This window comes from Anas acuta, chromosome 1 (assembly GCF_963932015.1).
Source record: "Anas acuta chromosome 1, bAnaAcu1.1, whole genome shotgun sequence".
Taxonomy (NCBI): domain Eukaryota; kingdom Metazoa; phylum Chordata; class Aves; order Anseriformes; family Anatidae; genus Anas; species Anas acuta.
The window spans coordinates 75324166-75346944 of NC_088979.1; the positions used below are offsets into that span (position 1 = coordinate 75324166).

The 22779-nt window shown below is 43.5% G+C and overlaps 1 protein-coding gene and 1 long non-coding RNA gene across 4 annotated transcripts in view; both read left to right on the forward strand.

Annotated features, from left to right (window-relative positions):
* Positions 1 to 22779, forward strand: part of SHROOM2 (shroom family member 2) — a 124434-nt gene that overhangs the window by 94593 nt on the left and 7062 nt on the right. For all 3 annotated transcript variants that reach the window (XM_068682600.1, XM_068682609.1, XM_068682616.1), the window contains 4 exons: positions 11042 to 11800; positions 15783 to 16334; positions 17223 to 17403; positions 22126 to 22398. In XM_068682600.1, the coding sequence (XP_068538701.1) occupies positions 11042 to 11800; positions 15783 to 16334; positions 17223 to 17403; positions 22126 to 22398 (1765 nt within the window). The remainder of the gene's footprint in view (positions 1 to 11041; positions 11801 to 15782; positions 16335 to 17222; positions 17404 to 22125; positions 22399 to 22779) is intronic.
* LOC137856860 (uncharacterized) lies at positions 3384 to 10120 on the forward strand. Its single transcript, XR_011096831.1, has 3 exons — positions 3384 to 4305; positions 8235 to 8295; positions 10043 to 10120. It is a non-coding gene; the product is annotated as an uncharacterized lncRNA (long non-coding RNA).

A 22779-nucleotide genomic window follows, 5' to 3' on the forward strand; every position in this document is an offset into this window, starting at 1 on the left:
AGTTGTTAGGAGCCTCTGGAGATAGTTGTGGTTTTTTTTGAGAATTTTTTAAAACTCTGAGTAGTCTCTGTTGTCCAGGTCTCTGTTGTCCACGTGTGTAGTGACCCTTCTAAGAAGAGTAATGCATTTCAGGCACAGCTTTTCTGCACGAGCCCACATGGGTAGCAGTCATTTTAACATGCCAGTTAGTGCATCTACTGAATCTCTTTATATAATTTCTACTTGTTTGCTTAATTTAAATACTAAATTTACAGATCTGAAATTCTCCGGATTCATAACGAATATATATTTACTCTTGCTCTCTTCCTTGCTCTCTCCTTAGTAGCCTTACACCTTCCTTCCCCAAACACTGCGTATGTCACTTTGCTCAAACAGTTGTCCAGGTATCGTACAAATGGAGAGCTGTGCATCACAGCCACTATTTCAGCAATTTCCTACATGAGTTTAACGTGATTGACATCTAGGCCTGGTAACTCCTGGCTACCCAGTGAATCGTGGACCTCATCCTTTGGAGCCTTCCTCACCAGTTGAAAATAATTCCTACATGGGCTGCTCTTTGCTCTCACAAATGCCAAGGGAGTCAAGTAGACTTTATGCCTTATTTTCTTAGTACTTATTAATACGTATATGCCTTATTTTCTTAGTACTCTTACTATTGTTCTTTTTCCCTATAATCCGTCTAATCTGTTTGCTGGTATGTTTGAAGAGGTGTTTTTTATTTTCTTTTTTTTTGTGTTTGTTTTTTTCTCCCCTCCCTAAAGCCTTTAAGAAGTTTTACTTCAGTCTTTTGTTTATCAGTATTCTGCTAGAATAGTTCTGAATTTTCCTCGTTTAGGTGAGGCTTTACTTCTCTGGTGGATACCATTTAAATTAACTATCTAATCCAGCCTTTCAAGGGGAAGAAGGAAAGAGAGGGGAGAAAAAAGGGTGGTCTTCTACTTTGTTGGAAGGTATTGTGCATTTTCTCCAAGTTTCATGTATTGTATCTTCAGTCACGTGTTATCTCTTAGCATTACACCATCTGGTGTAATGTTCTTTTAAAAAAATATTCCTCTCCAGTATGTAGATGCCCTTTTCAAAATTAAATACCACAGTGTGGATTCTTGCTCTTGCAAGAATGATTAATCTAAATACATATGGCCACTGGCACAGGGTAGCTCCTTGGTGGCAGTGTTTTGAACCAGATTCTTTTCATTCCTCAGGATCAAGTCAGGAGTTGCATGTTAAATTGTCCCACTCTACTCTTTTTTTCCTTCTGTTGTCCATTTTAGAACTTTCAGAGCTGCTTCAGCTACGAGATCTGTGGCTCCTCAGGAGCATCCCAGGTGCGTTATTTTGTGGTCTAGAATTGGTTGTGGCTAAATGAGTGCTAATGAAGGTGCCTTCTACCACTGTTACCTCTTGGTTCCTCTCTTGACTCGCTCACGCTCTCCCAGATCTATCCATCCTTTCTTCCTGCATTACACAGTGGGTCAGTCCTGCAATTCAGACAAACCTTACACCATTGCCCCCCCATTCGTAATTCTAGTACAGGACCAGCCCAGCGACTGTCAGGTGCATGTCCTGCAAGGCCGTGTGATGCTCTGCCCTGACTCACCAGCAGCTGCTGGATCTCATTAAATGCATGCTGGGCTGTCTCCAAAGCTTGTGCTTGCCTCTACGCTACAGAAAAGTAGCCCTGTTTTCTCCCCCATCAAAATGCCTCTTCCCCGCAGTGTGTTTTTTCCCTCTACCTTTTTGTTAGGTGAATTCTGCATTCCTCTCCGTTAGCGTGGTGGTAGCCACCCCACTTCACATAACTCCTTTTTTCTACTTCCAGCTTCTTGTTACTGAGCAAAGTGCCTTTCATTTAATTGCCATTGGCACATCTGTTCTCCACTGTGCGTGCAGGGACAGCTAGGGGTATGCAAGGACACGGTGGCCTGAAAAAGGAAGTGTTGGAGCGTAGCTTCTGCTTGGGAAAACTTCCTTCCCCCACCCCCTACGGTGAGTGTTCTCAAGTGTTCACAGCCGGGAGAAGCCCGAGGTGTGATTCTGAAGGTATTAAACTGGGTGCGATCGACAGGAACGGCACCTGAGAAAGTGGAGAGAGAGACAGAGATAAATTTGTAAGCTTTCATTCTTTTCTGTTGCTGTTCTGGTGTGCTTTTACTGCTTTCCCTGGAAAGAGGATTAGAATGAAGACTGTCTAAAGACTACGCTTTAGTTGCATTGCTTGATATTCAGCTATCTTCTTGTGGCTATTGCAATGATAAAAGTTGAGTAGGGAGATTAGAGATAATGTAAGGTATGTCTCTAGTGGTTATATCCATAAAACATCATACACTGATATATTATAGGTTCTGTTTTCCCCTAAATAACTTGTTGGGAAACATTTTTGGAAATAGGTGACTGATTTGTCTCTTTGGTGCAGCAGTCCCTATGCTCTGAACATATGGCATGACTTACCGTCCTTGTAGTAAAAGCTGCCCTGTGAAATGTTCGCCTTCTACTAGAAGCCCCTAGGCAACGTGGATTATGATTTGCTGTCATGCATAAGACTGTTTACGCCAGTAAATGTGAGTAAAGTTTTGTGCTGAAAAACAAAGCGCTAACGGGAACGTCCATGGCTCTGAAGGGGACAGGCAGACTTGTTACGAGCTGTTAACCACTTGCCTTGCTTTATGTAAACAGCAGAGGTAGAATGACTTTTCTTGAAGTCTTTCTCTATAGATACAGAAGTCAAATCGACAGCTTTGGGAGACAAAAAAAAGTAGGGGAGTGGATTAACTGGGTATCAGGGTAGTACCATAATACCAAACCACTGTTTATGTGCAGTTTAAGTCACGTTTTCCTCTCTTGAAGGTCATCTTTTAAAATGACCTCATAATTCATATTAAAGCCTTATCTGCAGTCCCTCTGCTAAGTCTTTAAAGTGTTCTTGCAGAAAAACTGAAAGGACCTCCCGCTCTGCTCTGATGCAGGCCGTGGTGCATTTGCTTTCCGCAGAGGGAGCGTGGGGGTGGTAATGCGCTCGTGTAGCATGAAAGCAATCAGTGCCTTCCCTGCACAACCTCCTGCACTGCACGAAGAGCGCCTCTACACACAGCGCATGCAAAAAAATTCAAGCTGGAGGGCTGTTGATGAGGGCTCTCTTCTAAAATTAAAGACTTGGTTATTTGAATCTTGCTCAGAAAGGAGCCCGGTAACACACTGATCTTCTAAAACGCTTTAAATATTTAAGATTCATGGAACTGTTGTTGCTGATAATGATTTTCACAAATGAGATGAAAAACCATTACAAAATTAAAGGACTTTTAGAAATCTTTTTTTTTTTTTTCTTTTCTAACCAAAACCAGGGGGTGGGTGCGGGGGAAGGGAAAAGCTTTGAAGTCTCTGAGATCTTTTCCCTGAGGTCAGAAGTTTCTGGTGATGTAACACACAATACAGACCAAGCCTTCACTTATCAAGGTTAAAGTTGACGGAGCCTGTATGAACTTGTCAATCATAGGAAGCAGGCAAAAACAAGCCAGCTGTTGTGAGGCATGGCTTTGAAAATCCTCTGCATTACAGTAAATGAGACGCAGAGGTTGCGAGGGATTCAGTGCTGTGGGGCTTTCAAACGGGCTGGCACATTTGCAGGGATGCAAAGCTCACGTATCCAGTGACTGTGAATAAACATCTGTAAATCCTGGTAAGGCTGCCTTACGCTTCGTGCTGGCGCGTTAGAGAGGCGGTGAGATGCACGAGCCTTAATTATCTCTCCCCCTCGGTTCTGGACGGAAGATTGCAGTATGTATTCATACAGTATTTCTTTTGTTCTCCAGGGCTTTGAGTACATGCTGTCCGCTGTCCCTATCAGCAGAAGCTACAGTAACAAATTAGGAGCGGTGCAATGCTGGGCACAGGCTTGTGTTTTGCTTGGTAGGAACGCCTGCTGTATTCGCTGGTGTTTCAGGAGAACGGGGGGGAAAGCGTGCGCTGATTCCAGCTAGGATGCTCTGCGTGCATGTGCTCGCGCACACGCGCTGCTTTTAGCAGCTTTTGTTTTCACAGTTGGCATAATGCACAGGGGATGAGAGGGCAGCGCCGCTCAGAAGCCTTCGCTTTCTGCTCCGAGGGCTGCGGAGCTGCGTGCTGTGTGCTGCCTGGGGTGCCAGGCTCGGGGCTCCTCTCGGCGAGGGGTGGTGCAAGAGCTTTTCATCGTGTCGTTTTCCTGGCAAGCGTGTGGCTGTGAGTGCCGGCTCGCACGAAGACCTTTCCTCAGCAGCAGGAGATAGGGGCTGGGAGCGTAAGAGAATCGGATGTGACTACTGGAAGCAAGGGGTGAGTGCAGTGCGGGGAGAAAAGATGGCTATTGAAACGTGTGCGTGTGCATGCTAATTCATTGAAATAACTGCTGGGGGATTTTTTGTCTTCGGAGGTGAGCTGTGTGTTCGCTTTGCTGCCTGCCTGAGAAACCCAGGTGACCTCGCTGTTCCTCACAGAGCGTTTCATTTCATAGCTTCTGATCTGTTCCTGAATTTTTGTTCAGCTGCAAGCAGCTGTTTTCTGTGGTAGCAGCAACAAGAAAATAGCAACAGCATGTCAGAAAAAAAAAAGTCTAGAGGTTAAAAAAAAAATCATAGGAATGGCAATTGGAATGTGGCTTTTTTGAATAAATTCACAAAAAATCATTTTTCTTGTAGCTTTTTTATTTTAACATGAAAGTGATTTCCTTATTAGCATTGTTTGAAAATATTGCCTTTTGTCTCTGCAGTGGTTGCCATTTATGCAATATGATGGGTCTTGTTAGACTGTTGGGATATTCTGATGATTGCATTCGGTGTGTAAGTACAGAGCATACTAACTGGCTTGCTCAAGTGAGCAGAACTCATTTTAAATCCACATACAGGCAATCTGCTGTGTGCTAGGACAGGCATGCAATAGATAAAGCAAGTAAGAAAACAGCCATAAAAACATTTTTCTTTATCATTGATTTTTGATGTGCAGCAAAATGGAGGAGGGGCTTCTGTTTTCTGAACTAAGGAAAGAACAACATCTCTCCCTCCACCCTTTCCCCCAAGAAAGGCTCCTATGCTGCAAGATAGTTAATTTTAATCAGATTTGATTTATTTATTTTTTTTACTGTGGACCAATGCATTGTGCTGTTACCTGTGACTGACTGGCCTACATTTGATCCATCAGCATCACATCTTTGCGTACTGGATGCAGGATTAGCGTGGGTCTGTTACATTTAGTTCCGATTCTCCTGGGGTAATGCTTTTAGAAAGAGAACATAAAGTGAAAATACATTGCTGTGTGTGTTGCCATGCAGGCAGGACATGAGGGAAGATCTGGTAGGATAGGCAGATTGACAGGCAGTGCCTGTTATCATATTTCTTCCCGTGATAAAGCCAGGTGATTGTGGAGGGGCTGTTAAGCTAGACTGACATTTTGTTCTATCGCATTGGGTGCAACAGCTAAGCAATATCTAGTGTGACTAAACAGATAGCTACCAGCAGATGCAGGTGATGTTAGCAGGCATTGTGAAGAGGAATTGGAGAACCAAGACTCACATCGTGATAAGCGGGTTGTAGCGTAACAGCGATGTGCTGTGGGGCATGCTTTGTGAAATGCCTTGCTGGTTTTGGACCTCCTGGTGTCTTCCAGAGTATACCATGGCATCTTTCTGAGAGAGAGTGCAGTATTCATTGTTTTCATGATTCTTTTCATCTTAAGACATACTTCGGTTTTAAGACCTTTGGCTCAGCAGTGCTTCTGGGATGGTAGTTGCCTTCGTCAGACCAAGGCAGTGACCAGCTCTCCTTCTTGGTAGTGACCTTCATGTTGTGCCTCTTCCAGGAGTGACCACTGTGGCACAATCATCGTGGTGAATAAATCGTGTGTTTTCCAGAGGATCCTCTGTTCTGTGAGGAATAATAAACACTTCCATGCAATTTTGTACTCCAGGGTGTGATGAGGCATCTCTGGAATATGTTTCTTATCTACTGCGTAGTGGTTGCTGCATGTTGTGCCGAGCCAGTAGTGACAGCAGATGCAGTGCTTGTCAGAAAGATGGGCTGCCAGTACAAATTGCCCTCGTACTGCGTGCCCAGACTGGTGCTATGGTGCCAGTGTCTCCTTGCCACTGTTACACTAAAACCGATTTGGAGTGCTGGAGCCTCTGAAAGAAAAAGTATTTGGGACTCAGAGGAGGATTTAGATACCGAACAGATGTCTGCATGTGAAGTGCCTGTGCCAGGTATAATCCGTGGAAATATTGGACTCAATTCATCTGGCACAGCACAGGTGTCTAGTGAGACCTGAGACAGCCTCGTGTATCCCACTGACCTGTGCTGGGGTATCCAAATGTATCCCCTAAAAACAGTGAGACCCACGTGTGATTTGCTTGTAGAGACTACTCCAGTACGATGTGAATCTCTCAGATTGTGCTGCCGGTATCAGTGCAGACTGACTCGCGAGCAGACCTCTGACTTCTTCCCGAATTTCAGGGAGTCTCACCCTGCACGTCCTGTCCCAGCTTCCTCGTGTCCTGTCGTGGTCCCGAGCAGCGCTGCACTGGGTAGAAGAAGCTGCTCTTTATTTGCAGGCTATTGCACAAGTGCTCTTGGATCCCACTGTGCAAAGTGCTCCGCAAGTACACAATGAGAGCACAGTTTGAGCGCATAAAGTTCACAGCTGAAGAAGTAGCATGTCGGCAAGGGCCCTGCCTATAAACAGCCTCCTGGCATGAGCCAAGGCTGCGTTTCACAATTGCTGTAAGCCACATAATGATCTGGTTTGAGCCAGGTCAGTTCCTTGATCCAATTTTCTGTGGGGCTGTACAATTGCTACTGCGAGTGCAGCGAGGAGGAGTGCAGGGAGACAAAATCGGAGCTGACTAAGGAGGAGACTGCCTCTTTAGGCAAAATATCTGCATTGAGGTCAGCTTAAAGGCACCGCCGAGCCGCGGCCTAGGGAATGAGGGGTTGTTGCTGCAGGAGCAGGACTCTCAGGGAGGATTCCTACTCAGGTATGAGGGCCTTTTTCCAAAGTAGCCTGTAGAGTCCTACGAGGAATTTCAGCTAAATCAGAAACAGCCACTCCAATTGCTTTCTTGTGCCAGTAAGCGGCTGGAGCGCACGGTTGCTTACATAACTGTGCTTGGGTTTTATGGTTAAACGTCAGCGTGTAGGTGAGGTCTCTGACGAGCAGTGCGCTTTTGTAACGTTAGCTCATGCAGTTTTGCCAAGGTTATCTAGTCTGGGGTTTTGGAGTTGGAGCGTCTCGTGGCACTGCTGGCTCGACCTGAAGCGCTCTCAGATAAACTGCAAAGACAGCTGGAAATCAGACATACGGGGTCCACCAGGGTGCTCTGCCTCTGCTGGGACGGGACGATCAGCCAGACCGTTCCGCCTCTATGGCCAGATTTAGTCAAATCCCGAGGATGGGACAAAAGGAGGAAGTGGTTTGGGGTTGTTTTTTATGGCAATCAGAAATGTTGCCCTTCTGATCGGTATCTATACGTGATTCACTTGGGTAATTGCTCCTTGGCTCCACTGTCAGGCTCCTGTTAGCGCCTCAGTGTGTGTGTGTATTTTCTGTGATGTTGTTGTCTTATTACCAGGGGCTGTCGGGACTGCAGAGGTTTGCTTGATTTCCCTGTCTTTAGCATTTCCTTGGCCTTTATGTTTCAGCACCCAGCATGTATGCCCTGAGTTGGAAGGGCTGGAAGGGTCCTGGGGGATGTGCTTGTCCATCTGGGTAGCCAGCCCTGATTTATATACGAAGGCTCCTGTATTTATGAAATGCTGACTGCGCTTCCCCTGCAGCTCAGGCGAAGTGCACGGTGCAAGCAGCCTGACCCCCTGCATGCCAAGGATGGGGATTTTGCTGGGGGCCTTCCCTGCCCGAGGAGGGGGGCTCTTGCCCTTGGGATTATGCCACTCTGCCATGGGGGTGGTGATGGGGGAGCTGTGGGTTCGGAGATACCCTAAATTGTGGGAGATGACCACTCTCTTACCTGGAATGACAGCAGTAATTAAGCCGATAGTCGTGTTCTCCCTGTGCCTCTTGCTTTGCGATGCTTGCTTATGGATGAGCTCGTTTCAGTGGTACATTATCCTTAAATAATTCTATGAATAATTAAACGATTCCACAGGCCTCCCTTCTGAACTGTCTGTCTGTTGGGCACAGGGTTACCTGAAGTGCAGACAGATGCTGAGCAGCTCAGTGGACTTTGTAGTACTGATAATAATGTAACACCTTTGCAGGTTCTTGCCACTGTGTCCTCCCACGGCTTGAAGCTTGCTTTCTTTTCCTCCTTTCTGAACAGTAAGCTCAAATCTCTCCAAAATATGGTGATAAGCATGTTTTGCATGAGGATCCACCCACACTGAATGCCAGCTAGCCTCAGCGTTGAATGTGGCCACCTTGTCCGAGACCCATTTTCTGTGGCACTGCGTAACGTTTGGTTAATTTTGTGGGAACTGTCTGACAGCACGTATGCAACCACTGGTTTTATCTCTGTGTTTGCCAAGGCAGCGTCTCTAAATTCACCCATGCTGTGACTGCTTATTTCCTGGTCCTCTGCTCTGTGAGGTGACGGGACTACCAAAGCATTCACTGCTCCCGAGCCAGGGTAATAGTAAGCAAATTTCGTGACATGCTTTGGGTATGTAAACACCTCAGGTCGGTGGTGCACTCTGTCCGGTTTGCTTCCAGCAGCACACCCACTTGTGATGTGCATGCTGAGCTCAGTACGTGCTGTGCACCCTGGCTGAGGTGGTGCATGTCATTTGTCTCTGCGACATTTGGGGCCGGGCCCTGGGTTTCTCCACACGCCTAAGTGCAGCTACCACACCGCCTGGTCTTGTGGCCCTGGCTGTGAGGATGAGTAGGGAGGCACGACATTTTCTTGCCTCAACTAGAAGAAAACTGTGCCATGCATGGGTTATTGAGACAAGGAAAATTGCTGATTTAAACATGGCACTTGATACTTAAGGCCTGAAGCCTTCACTTGGTAAATATTTCCATTAAAATCAGTGGAACTATTTACAGGCCCAGTTCTGCTCACATCGAACTCCCCAGGGCAAACCAGCTGACTCGAGAGACGCCACGTAACCAAATCTGAGTCGCAGTGCCAAGCTTGGGCCTTGGTCTCTCTGGCCTTAAATCATTTCATTTAACAAAACTGTCCTCGGTCTAATATTAAAAATGAGAGTCAAGAAGTGCTGTTTTCATAAAAGAGAATTGACTCAGAATTTGTCAGACTGCTCGAAGTTTTCTGAACCAGCTGCACTTAGCTAGGAGCAAGATGAAGAGATCTGACTTTAAACGATATTGAGCCCCTCATTCATATTAAATAGAAAATGTGCATGCTAAAATTGAATTTAAAAATTTAACGCCAGATGAGAGATAAATTGCGTGAGGGACTGTTTGGGAATTAAATTGTGAAAAAGCCATCTCTCTTGGAAGTACAGTGCTATTTTATTACTGAAATGTAAAAGTCAGCGTGAATTACGATTTTTAAAAATCCCATACATCAGGCAGCTTAATGGAAATGTCCAGATTTTTTTTTAAGAACTGTTTTCCATAAGTGCTAAAATGTCACAGATCCAAGCACTGTAACAGTAATAATTGTGAAAGTAATTGGATCATACACATGTGAAAAGAGAACTTTTAATCTGTCGTCTTCCAAACTTCATTTTAAATATATCTTTAAATTAATTTAAGTAGTAATGCAGTGTTTAATTTTCTAAAGAGTTTTCTTGAATTTATAGTGGACTTAACCTATTAATGTTTTTGTTTCAAATGAGTTTTCATTCATTCTGGGGTCAAGCACCTACAGACCTATTTTCAAAAGCGGTGCAATAGGCTCAGTAACCTGTTCATGTTGCAAATTCTTATTTACCTTACTACAAAAATAAGCTGGGAAAGGTGACTCTTTCACAGTCCCCTTGAGGGAAAGCCTTGGCAGTGCACGTGTAAAGGGTTGTTATTTCACAAAGCAGAGGCCAGAGCTGTCAGTAGCACAAGTGATATTAGTAATTCTCTGAAGCCTTTTACTTTTCTGTTGCAGCTTCTTTTCTAAGCTCACAGTGTCTCTTCAGCCTCCTTTAAGCAGAGAGCAAACCTGGCTCCTTTCAGGGCTCCAGAGGTACTTCTTTTTTCTGTCTTGTCTTTCTTCCCAATCTGTCTTTATCTGGTGAGCACAAACAAACTACATCTCTTGTGGCAAAGCGCAGGCCTGGAGCTGCGAAAGCCTGTTTCCTGACTGCACAAACAGAGAGCTCACAGTTGGAATAAAACCAAAAATATTTTTGCGTAGGATAAGACCTTGTTGGCCATTGTTTGTCATTTATGCTGACAGGACAAAAGAAGTTCAAGTAAGTAAAGTAAACCTGAATAGAAAATAATACACTTTCTGAATTTCCTTTTCTGTTTGTTTTGTTTTTGTTTTAGTGTCTTCAGAGACCTTCATTTTCTCTTTTCCACTTTTTTTAGCTTCAGCAAACATTTTATTTGCATTTGCTTCATTTTTCATCAGTTATACATCTAAAAATTCAACCACCGAAATTCATAATTAAAATTCACACCAGTAAGTTCTCATTTAAAATGACGCTGGAGTATATTAATTTTGCATATACGAAAGAAACCTGCTTTCTACATTCCACTGGTGACTCTGAAACAGAAGTGGAATTAGATCTTAGCACAGAAATAGAAGAGAAACCCTTACAGTTGTGGCCGTGCCACACAGATCAGCGTTTTGGCCGCGCTGTGCGCTGAGACGTGCCCTGTACGCTGCGGCGCCTCAGGTTAACTCAAGGTTGTCGCATCCTGTGACTCCACGCACCCTAATTTAGCGTGACATTATGCTTTGACTCATCACATTAGATTAGGTACGCGGTGCCTGCATATACATGAGAGAATGTTTTTGTGCCGTATAGCTCCTGTGAACTGCAGGAGCCGGTGTTAAATGTTTGATGTGTTCTCAGCATTCGAGCTTCGTAGGTCATCTGTGGCCTCATACATGAGGAAACACAGCAGCAGCATGCTAATGATGTTTTCTTCTCCCTAGGCAAGCTGATATTGGGGCCCTAAGAGAAAACCCACGGGAAAAAAGGGATCAGCTGGACCAGAATATAGGCCACAAGTGGAAGGCATCTGTCAGACCTTTGCATGCAAGAGAGCCTACGGTTTTGTCTCACGAAAGCCGCGGGAGATCTGGGACGCTGCCGAGTGATTACAGATACTCTCAGGAAAACGTGAATGAGAAAAGCAAGGATTGCAGCTTGCCTCATCTCACGTGCTCTGAGCCACAGAGCTTGAACGAGAACCACTCCCGTCTGTCCCAGGGCACCGGAGAGGAAAATCGTAGAGCAGAGCCGGCGCTTCTCAATAAGAAACGTGGACCTGCTCCTCAGAGGCCTCCGCCACCTAAGAGAGATAAATACAGGCGACCAGATAATTCTGCACCGTCGCTTGGTGCCTCCTCTGAATCCTTGCTGGTAGCACCCAGCCATCCCTTTCCGTCCTCTTCCCCCAGCTCTGCGGAAGTATTTACGAGCCACTCATCTCTCTGCCAGAGTCCTGCAGCTTTCAATGGAAAACTAAAGAGTGCTAACCCCCAGGAACTCCGGCAAGCGTCATCCACGGAGAATGTTTGCCAGCACTTAGAAGAAAAAACGCACCTTAAGTCCGAACCTGTGTTACCTTCCAAGTATCGGTACCTTCAGAAACCAGGCATGGAGACGTCAAGGTCCCCTTCTCCTCAGTTTGCACCACAGAAGCTCACTGATAAACCTCCTGTGTCTGTACAGGACGAGAACCCAGCCAGGTACTAGACATTGCTCCTTTACTATCTTAACACCCTTTTGCCTGCTTAGACACTATTAATGGTTGACTCTTCTGTTTCTTCACTAAAAGCACATCCTTAGGATTCTTTAAGCATAAAACTTTCCAGCATATCCTAAAACGACTTCTGTGAAATTCTACTAAAATCCTTCAGCTGGTCTTCGGTTTCTTTTAGTTGGCTGATGCTTAATAATGAGAGAGGCTGCTCAGGTGTTAAAGCTGGTAGATGGTGGAAAACAAAAGGGTGGATTCAAATTGATTTTCCATTGCACGTCTGGGTGAAATCAGAAGATTCCCTTTCTGTTATCATTTCTTCTAGCCAAGTCTGTATGTGAATACAGATTGGTGCAGGGAGACAGCAGGTACAGGAAGGGAAGCTGTATCCTTTGTGAGAACATCTGTTTTGAAAGCTTACACAGTGAGGTGTACTGCCAAATTATAACTGTTTTCATGTTCCTTTTATGATGAAATTTGGCGTTCTGAGTAGTCTGTTGAGGAGACTGCAGCGTTATTTGTATTTCAGCAAGGTTCAGCGGGAGGATGTCAGTCTAGATGAACTCAGGATTAGACAAGCCAACTGAAATTAATTGATTTCTGTGACTGTCATACGCTGCTAATATCGCTAAGGGTTATTCTCCCTCAAGATAACAAACTCTTCCAGGAAGCTTGGAAATATTACTTTTCATAAATCCTTCAGCACTATAATTCATGCTTAAAGAATGAAAATAAAAGCTTCAAGCGGAATGAATGCTGAGGTTTCTCTGTGCAAAAGTATTTGGAGTTGCTTTTCTCCACTGTAGTGTAAATGATTGAATAGGCTCGGTCATGCTGTTTTCCAGGGTACCTTATGACATGGAAAGCATAACTCACCCCTCACCCCCCTTTTTTTTCCTGGGTATTTTGGTAGCAGAAGGTGGCTTAATTTGCTTTTTAACAAATCTCTTGAAGCCAGCATCAGTTCTTGTTTTATTTTTTGCCTGGATAATGAGCTGGGGGCTCTGAGAAGAAGTGAGTTTGGAGTTTGGGGTGTGGGGGGGTGGATGTGAATTTGACTTAACCTACCATCTGCCTGTTAAGCATGGCTTGAGTTTTTTCCTCTTACAATAGGATGAAATAATGAAATTTCATCCTGCGGTGTTTTTAAGATAAAGAAGCAATATGGTATGTTATGAAGAGTGGAATATGTCACGGGATCCCTGGCACCTTTCTGCAAAGGTAGATGATGGTGGTGACATCCTTGAAGTGTTGCTTTGTGAATAGATACAAAGCTCACGAGGAAAAAGCTGATTGCATTTACCCTTCCTTTTTCCTGAGCTTTAATGCTAAAAAGCACACCGAGCTGTGCCTAATTATATGCCTGTATCTCAATGACATTTTGAATGTAAGGTAGAGCTCTTACCCAGCATATCTTTCATTAACATTTTACAATCTTATGCACAAACAGTCGTTTGTACACGACTGATTGTCCTCAGTCAATAATTACATTACTTAATGAAACAGACATGGCAAAATGGGAAGACATGCAGGCCCTGCATCTGAACCTTCTGTATTGTGCTTATTTCGTATGAGTAGAACATGTCAAGTAGACTTATATCTATATGTGATTAAGTAGATTTGGCTTAGTACTTCTAGTAGCTCCTTGCATATGAGCTTTTGGACATGCCTGTTTGCATGCTGTAGGCAGTCCATATTCAGTGTTCTCAGCATGTAGCCGTTTACTCTTCTTTGAGAGAGGAATCTTGTTTATCAGCAAGATAAACTGAGTAGTGTGCAGGGTTTCCCACAACAGTAAGTAGTCAGTGCAGTGTGGGGAGATACTGGCGGCGTGCAGAACCCAGCTATTTCCAAAGAAGATTGTTGGGCAACCATGAAGATGAAAAGAGCGCATTGGGAGATTTCCAGTGGACGTACACTCAGGTGGAGGAGTGCCCGTGGTTGGAATGAAGCTTCTCAATAGCCACAGGCAGAGTTGCTGCAAATCTAAACTTTACACCACAGATCCCCAGATGCAAAACCTTAAGAAATCAGAAGGATGCTGGTTGCAGAAACAGAATTTATGGAGCACCCAGCATTGAACCGTGTTTGCTCTGACTTGAAATCTGTTCAGCTGATGATGCATTAAATATCTGGAAAATCTTATGCTAGGCTGAGAGGAGAGGAAAGTACCCAGAGTCCCAAAACAGATGCTGGACATTTTAGGTGAAGAATTGCAGTCAACTAATTTATTCTCTTCCAGTTGCCCCACACATATTTATGCACACACCTTGTATTTCCCCCAGCTTCAAAAATATGTTCCTCTTGGAGTGTAGCTGGGTCTGAAGGGTGTGGGCTTCATTAAAAAAAATAAGAAAGAAAAGAAAATGTGGGGAGGTGGCTTAACATGGTTCAGACAAGAACATTTTGACTAAACTGCATGAAGGGAGCAATTACACTTACAGGGAGCTCAGGCTGAGCAGCAGGCACAAGAGCAAGCTCTTGAAAATTACAGTCGTCCTGAATGAAAACATCCCAGCCTCGTGGCAGCAGGGGAGTGGGGGCAGAAGGGTGCGCAGAGGAGGACTCCATATGTAATGGCTTTGTCATTTGTATTTTGGCTTTGTCAGAGCAGTAGTAGCCAGTGGTTGCCTGTGTCTGCATTGCTGTCACTGCTGTACCTCACTGTCTTATCCAAGCTCGTTGGAGTTGTTCGGTGTTCAACATGATGGAAAACCTGCCCCGAAAGCTGGATCAGTTTGCCAAAGCTTGTCTGCAAAGCACTTGAGGAAAGTAAATAGCTACTGAGAGGCTGTACCTGCGTTCGGAAGCAAATGGACTTTTACAATATAAGATGCAGCTTCTGAAAGTGATGAAGTGAAATAGATTTTTCTGTTCCCTAAGAAAGAAAAGTACAGCACAGAAAAGTCTAAGTTTATATTTAAGAAAAGTGACACACCCACACTTGGAGGAAAAGAGCTGTAGTATGTCTTGGTCACTTATCTGGAAGGCGGCAAGCAAGCGAGCCAGATGAAACCAGATATTTTAGCTAGTAGGCAATGTTCCTTTACTTACTGTAGAGCTTCCAAACCCACATTATGACAATAATTTTAAACTTGCTGCAAACTCCAAACCACCAAAACTAGACTTTAGTTTCTTATATGGTTTACGTACAGTACAGATGTTTTAGTAATGTTATTTAACATGTTATTGTCCAATTTAAAATCTTAGCCTCCTCTTTAAATAGCTTTATTTGCTGAATGTCCAAGGTGGCCCTTTGTACTGGGCAGTGCAGAGTTTTTGCTGTAAGCTTCACTTAAAGGAGTATGTGGATGTGGCATTGGAATCTAATTACTAAATTTCTGTATCTTGTATGAAATTTTACAAATACAGTTTTCTTTTAATCACGTAGTTAATCTTGAACAATTTCCAGGTTTTTCCATGTATGATTATTGTAGCTTAGCAAGGGCCTGGCCTGCAGGATGCTTCCATCAGGTCTGTTGTTTTTTCTCTTGGAAGAGCTAGGAATTGATGTGAGGGCATCGAAAACTGCCCAGGCAGCTAAATAACCTGTCTGGCCAAAAGCTGAGGCTGCTGTTCAGTCTGTGCAAGCCAATGAGTTTGAGCTCAAGGCGTGTTGTCCTCTGAATGCGTGGCAGCAAAGGGTTGTTCAACAGCACCGTTTTAAAACGGGGGCCTGACTGCTGAGATTGGACCCTCGTGTTCGTGAAAATGAACAGAAGTCCCGTTCAGTGAGTACTGTGCCAGGCTGATGCTAGAATTACTTACAAATGAACTAATACTGTTTAAAATGTGTAGGCAGAAAAGAAAACACGCAATTTGAGGGTTTTAGATGTGGTGCAAGGAATATTCCATTACCTTCATCTTTTATCTACTTCTTTTTTTTAATTTGGGCTTCCCCTCTGCTTTGCAGACCAGAAGTGAGATACAAGGTTCTTACATTTCTAAATACAGATTTTCCTCTTTTCCAGAATCGAAAGAGTCATAGACAACAACACTACAGTGAAAATGGTTCCCATCAAGATAGTGCATTCAGAGAGCAGTGCGGAGAAGGAGAGTCGGCAAGGTCTTGTGAGTACAATGGAACCTCTTGCTTTACCCAGCGGCTTGGAAAAGGACCAAATTAAAACACTCAGCACTTCTGAGCAATCCTATTCACGATTCTGTGCCTACACCAGGCAAGGTGTAGAGCCAGAGCCAGAAACCAAAACCAAACCAGCTGAGCCTCAACCAGCTGAAGAACCTGGGAACAACCTGAAGGACAGCAGTGCTGCCGTGCCGGCAGTCAGCTATGTAAAGGCCAAAGAGAAGACCTTTGAAGACTGGAAGTCAGAGGAACTCGCCAGAGAGATTGTGGGAAGAGATAAATCTCTAGCAGACATCCTAGATCCTAATATGAAAATAAAAACAGCAATGGATCTGATGGTTGGAATATTCCCTAAAGATGAACACCTCCTAGAAGAAGCTCAGCAGCGCAGGAAGCTCTTGCCAAAAGTTCCTTCTCCAAAAATTTCAGAAGAGAAGTGAGTATTACTTTCTGTAGACCAGTGGTTCCTTGTAAGCTGCTGTCCAAAGTGTGTAAGTTTTCCTAGAGATCTTCCTATTGTTTAGGTTTGCAGCTTTGCTAAAAGTTTTCTGTTAAAATAGCAATCGAGAATAGTACTGCTAATGTTATCATTAATTAAAAAAAAAAAGAACTGTTGTACAACATAAAATGTTATCTGAGACCTGGCTGAAAACTATTATGTGAGAATTTAAGGAATAATTCATTTCTCTCTTGTAGTTAGGTATTTTACCAAGAACATCACATTTGGTAACTTGATAGAAAAGGATCAATATTTCACCATTTATTATGCAATGAAACTTTACAAAGACAACTTAAAGTGGACATGAGGCATTTCTTCAGGAGTGAGAACAAAGTCAAGGTTTAAAATTCCGTAGAAAGATGTTGATGTTCTTTTGGTCTTTTGTTTTCTTGATATGAGTTACCAAATTAAGTTGTAGATTTCGTGAGAAGTTCATGTGTAATTCCATGACCAAAAAGATAAACACTTGCATTGTAGTATCCTATATCTGGCAGTTGGAAAGCATCGTCGTCTGACTCTGGTCTCTGCACTACTTAGTGAAATGTAACTTCACATTTTGTTTCCAGCTGAGAGGTCTTAGTTCTGTTTCCCTCATTGTAATGGTGAAAGCTCTTCTGCATTGCTTCAGTTTTTGCTTCCAGTGGGTATATGCTGAGTTCTGAGAAATTTTCTTCACAACCAGTATTTATTTATCCTGTTTCCATACGTAATTGCTTTCTGTTGAACCGCATACTTGTTGGTGAAATGATGGTTCGAGAATATTGTCCTTCCTTTTCAGTGATTAGGATGTCAAGGCACTTAATGAGAGTTTTGACTTTTTACCAGGAAAGAGGAGCAGAATGCGCCATCCGCCATCTCCCTGACAACCAATTCTACTTACTACAGCACATCTGCACCGAAGGCTGAGCTGCTGATTAAAATGAAGGACATGCAGGAACAGCAGCAACAGCAGCAGAGTGAAGATGATTCTGAAGATGAGCTGGATCATGACTTGTCAGAAAAGAAGGTAAAAGACATTTCTAAATGGTTAATGCAATGCTCTAAGTCACATGCATTTCATTGCCCATGAATTGGCTAGCTAAAGAACCCTAAATACAAGGCCTAGGGGGTTGGTGTAATGCCCAGCTGTGAATTTAGGAATTTCATGTTAGGTGTTTAGTGCAGCTTGATACGTATTTCAGAAGGGCCCAAAAGGGGAAGTTTTGAAGGGTTTATTTTCAAATATCTTTTCTCATTTGATATATTACTCACAGAATGGCTCGGGTTGGAAGGGACCTTTAAAGGTCATCTAACTCCAACCCCCTTTCATAGGCAAGGATGCCACCCACTAGATCAGGTTGGCAAGGCCCCATCCAGCCTGGCCTTGAACGCCTCCAGGGATGAGGCATACTCATTTCTCTCATTTGCTATATATAAAGAACTGTTAGTGCTTGTGTGTCCCACTGTAACTGGTGGTGGTTTTAGTTGCACTGTATTTTTAAAATGTAGGTCATCAACTTGGGAATGTCATGAGAGGGAAGGTACCCCCTGCCCATCACCTTTTTTTCGTTTTCATGAGCAGCAAACCACTTTGCTCTCAGTCTCTGCTATGTCCCAAAAGTAACCAAGCTGTAGTGGTGGGAGAGGGCTAATCGTCTTGGTGGATACAGTGGAAATTGCTCATCACAAGAGAGGTAGTCTTCTTAACTCTTGTTCGTCCCTATCCTCGCTCCCATCCTTCAGGGTTTTATTTCTGCTCTAAGATGAACATAATATGTCACGTCTGAAAATAATGATATTCTGGCATTTCAGTGGTTCGAGAAACTGTTGTCCTGTGTTAAAGTCATCACACTTATTTCATTCATCATTTGGCACAAAATGTTTTAACTGTAGTTCCCAGTAGGGATCAGCTGAAGTAAATGGTTTGTTTTTTTGATTCAAGTGATACAGTTTGACTCTGCCTAAGCCAGTAGCGCAGTGATGAGCAAATCTTTTAATTAAAGTCAGCTCTCTGTTTAATAATCAACTTGAGGGTGAATTTGGTGATCCAGCCCCGAAGAAGGGTCTTTGAATTAAACATTAGGAATATATTTAGTCACCAAGACCGAGGCATCACAGAGGAGATTCCCTGTGTCAGTGGCATCCAGCTCCTGCACCGAATCTGAGGGAGCTGCAGTGTTTTCTGTTGTCGTTGTCTTTTTTTCTCCCCCCCTTGTCCCTCCCTCCCTGTGTCCGCAGCACCATTCAGTACAGCAGGCGCTGCCAGGGGCATGCCATGGCTGCAGCTGGGGAGCTGCCCCTGCCCTCTCCCCAGGGACCCGCTGAATCCAGCAGCTGCGCTGCTTAGACAAACCAAGGATTTCACCGCATTTGGAACAATTCCTTTTTATCTGGTGCCGCACGTGACAGCCGCTTCCATCATTTTTGCTAGAATTAGTTTCCTTCTTACTAAATACGGAGTGGGGGTGGGCTGGAGGTAAAATTAAAGCTTTCTTGTTTGCCTGACAAATGAGAGTAAAACTTTTTTTATTTTAAGCAAAACCACTCTGTATTTGCATTTGTGTCTCTAAACAAGAAAAGCATGTTCCCCTGTATCTACTCCTCCCTTATCGCCCAGTTCTGGTATGCACCACTGTGCTGGGAGAAATTTCATGAAGAGCTTTTAGCAGAGCTCCTCCATCTTCCTCTTGGTCTCTACACAACGTCATAACCACGCACGTGTTGCTGTTTACTTCTCTCCCTGCTCCTCCGCATGCAGTAGGATGTGAGCGCTCAGTTCAGTGGGCTTTCATCCTGGATCTTGTCAGAAAACATACATAACTCGTGGTAAGTGGGTCAAGGCATCTTTGTTAAACAGCCAGGATATGTTACTTGGCCCAACTTCACATATTTGGCAACAGCTTAAGAAGGGATCGTTAAGGACCCAAACACTTCAATAGCACACTTTATGACTTCAATTATTTTTGTAGAGATACACGCCCAGAACCTGTTCTTTGATTCCTAGAAGTCAATCAGTTCTGTTGAGATACCTTAATTTCAGTCCACTGTGGAATGATTGTAATATTTGCCATTCTCTGCTCTGCAAAGCAGAACTGTGTTGTTTGTTTGTTTTTTCCTTTTATCAGCTACAAAGTGATGATATGAGTTAGAAATTTCATAGAGGCATTTCACAATAAAAATACATATTTGGGATGATCTCTGTATTCCCATCAGGAGTGGAAAGTGTACCTCGTATGCTGAATTTAAAGGAGGTTTAACCCAAGTACAAAATTCGGAACAGATGTTGAAGATACTTCAAGACAATTTTTCATACTAGGGAAAATCTATGTGTGGCTGAGTAGGAAGGGTCCCCTTTGCATTTAGGAAAGTGTCAGTTATGAAGAGTCTTAACCTTAATTGAAGAATACCTGTTTTCTTTGGTTTTTTTTAGACCTAAGCTTCATGTGAAATGGAGTGGTGAGCTAAAAGCAGAGTAATTTATGTACAAAGCAGCACCTGAGTGAACCACCTGAGAAGCACTCTGCTTCTGTGTTGCTAGTCAGATCATCAGCAATTACTGAGAAAAAGATCGGGTTTTGTTGTTTTCTTGTTTATTAGTACAGAATTTACAGCTGTAAATTATTCATCTGCCAGCTTCCAGGTGTAGATTGGAGATCTTTGGGCTCAGTAGGTATTGAACATCGTACAGGTTTTCTGCTGGCTAGCAAAAGCACGTAGTGAGCTCACGGTTGCAGCATCCACAGGCTGTTTCTTCTGGGTAGGAAGCAATCAGTTATGGTAATACAAATTGTAAAAGATATGACAGTTTTCGAGAGGGCCTAAATACCTCTCACCTGCAGAAGTGCTCCTAAAGAGCCTAGAGTCAGCTGCTTGTTGACATCTAAGTAGGATGCTACTGTGAAGATGGCTCTTTTATCATTGTTAGTGTGTTTGTTTGGTGGCTTTATTTTTTATTTTAAGAAAGAAAGGAACTTGACTGTTCAAGATAGCTGATCTAGATTGTCAGTCCCCACGGGTAAACATCAAGCACAGCTGCAGAAGTGGAAAAACTCGAGTGAGTAACATATAGTACAACAGGATTCTGTTGTTTCAGATGGCAACACAGCAGCATTGTGCATGTGCATGTCATCTGAGGGAAAGAAGAGCCTGGCACTGTGACCTACATAATCCAAATCAAACTCTGCATTTGCTTTGAGTGAAGAGAGGGGGGGAAAAAAATCAAATCCTGCAGATTAATCAGTCAGTAAAGCAGACATCTGTAGAACTGCTTACTACCTTAATCTTTTGGACACCCAGACTAACAGATAACCCAAATCCAGATTAACCTGGCCTGAGTATATTAAATCAAAACGGAGAAAACTAACCCAGATAATCCACGTGCTGGAATTTTTACCTTTAAAAAGGCTGCTTAAATTTTCAGGGTATAGTTGCTTTCTGTACAGACAGCAGGCTTCTCTTTGGCCCCAAAGTAAGTTGGCAATGACAGTTTGGGTGGTGTCTGGGAGCAGTAGGTGCTATCAGTCTATTTCTCTGTAATCATGAAGGCTTGTAATCAGATTTGTATTTAGAAAGAGTTCCTAAAGAATGTCGTGAGTAATTTTCTCACAAAAATTAGAGGGGTAATGACTATTTCAAGCTATGTAATTTTCACTTAGAAATGGCAGTAGCAAGTGTATGGTTCAGAGAATGCTTTGGGGAATTTACTTACCTGAAATTAGCTGAATACTAATGAGGCATCCACATTTAAATTAGCGAGGCATTTTTAGAGCGTGATTCATGTCACAGTAGGGTAGATGACCAGCTGAAATGAGTCCCACCCCTTGTGCACAACCGAAAGCTAATGGAGGCCCTCCTGCCCAAATGCAGGGTGGGGCACAGGTCATTAAGGGACAAGATTTGGGTTCTTGGTCAGGCTCTGCCAGTGACACACCTGGAATGATTTTTCCAAGCCAGGGCACGTGCATCCCAGGTGATGGGGAGTTACACTGGAGAAACCCTGAGAAACTGCAGGTGAGATGGAGTACTTGCCTGGCACAGGACAGTTCCTGTCCAAGATGCTAGCGTGGTCCTCTGTCAGAGCAGAGCCACTTTGTACAGGCTGCTTTGTGCACTGGTGAAGTAGATTTTGTTTCCTCTTCTGTGCTGCAGGGATTACAATTTCCCTACAGAAATGCTGTAAGGCAATGATAACTCTAAAGATCCTCTGAGCGTGGAAAGACGGCTAGTGGGGGGATGTTAATATACTACAGAAAGGAAGAGAAAGCTAGACAGTGCCCTAGTTTTAACTGTCATGTGGAAAACACAGAATTTTCTGGTACTGTTTATCTTCCTGCAGTGTAGCTCTTCAGAAAGGTGCTGTGGACCTGGTGTTTAGAGAGGAAAGGATGCGCTGTACTTTATGCTGCTCCACAGCAGGCTTTGAAGGTGTTCAAAGAAGCAGCAGTAATGCCTGCTTAAAAAAAAAAAAAAAAAAAAGTCTTTCATCTTTTTCCACAAAGGTGAATTGCTTTAACACAGGTCTCAAGCTGAGCATTGTAGACCTACATCCTGAACCTTTGGATCCAGCAATGTTATAGCTACCGTAGACATATATTTATGTATAATGCACTCATTGTCAAAGCCACATGGGAGTTTCACTGTATTAAAAATGTCACACAGCAGTAATACATTTCTGATGTGGCTTCCAGAAATAGAAGTGGAGGAAAATGCAGTAGTGCTAATAAATTCTCATCTCCATTATTTTCCACAGCAAGAACTTATTGACAGCATCAGTAGGAAGCTGCAGGTGCTGAGGGAAGCACGGGAGACACTTCTGGAAGACATCCAAGCAAACAATATCCTGGGGGAGGAGGTGGAAGCCATTGTGAAAGAAGTCTGCAAACCAAATGAATTTGACAAATTCAAGATGTTTATCGGGGACCTGGACAAAGTGGTCAACCTCCTGCTGTCCCTCTCAGGTCGTCTGGCTCGGGTGGAGAATGCTCTTAACAACCTGGATGAAAACACCTCACCAGAAGAGCGGGTGAGAAAGACCAGTAGCAATATAACTGCATTTAGTGAATCTGATACGGGTTTTTTACTTGGTTTTATCTAAAATGTAAAGACCAAGATGAGGGATAACAGATGGGTACATCTCATAATGCCATTTTCTTTAGCTTTCTTACAACTTTTTGCTTTCCTTTGCTTTTGCTTGGAATACTAAAACTGCAAGTGGCTTGGCAGGCAGTGGTGTTTTGGGGTGCAACATAACTGGAAAACAGCCCTCTCAGAAAAAAGTTAATGAAAGAGGAAAGCTACTGATAAGAGCATAACAAAGGAGACAAAAATACTATTGTCTGATAACACAAAAGATGGGAAAAGAAGCGTCAGTTTGTGCTAACATGCAGAAAGCTTACAAGTTTCT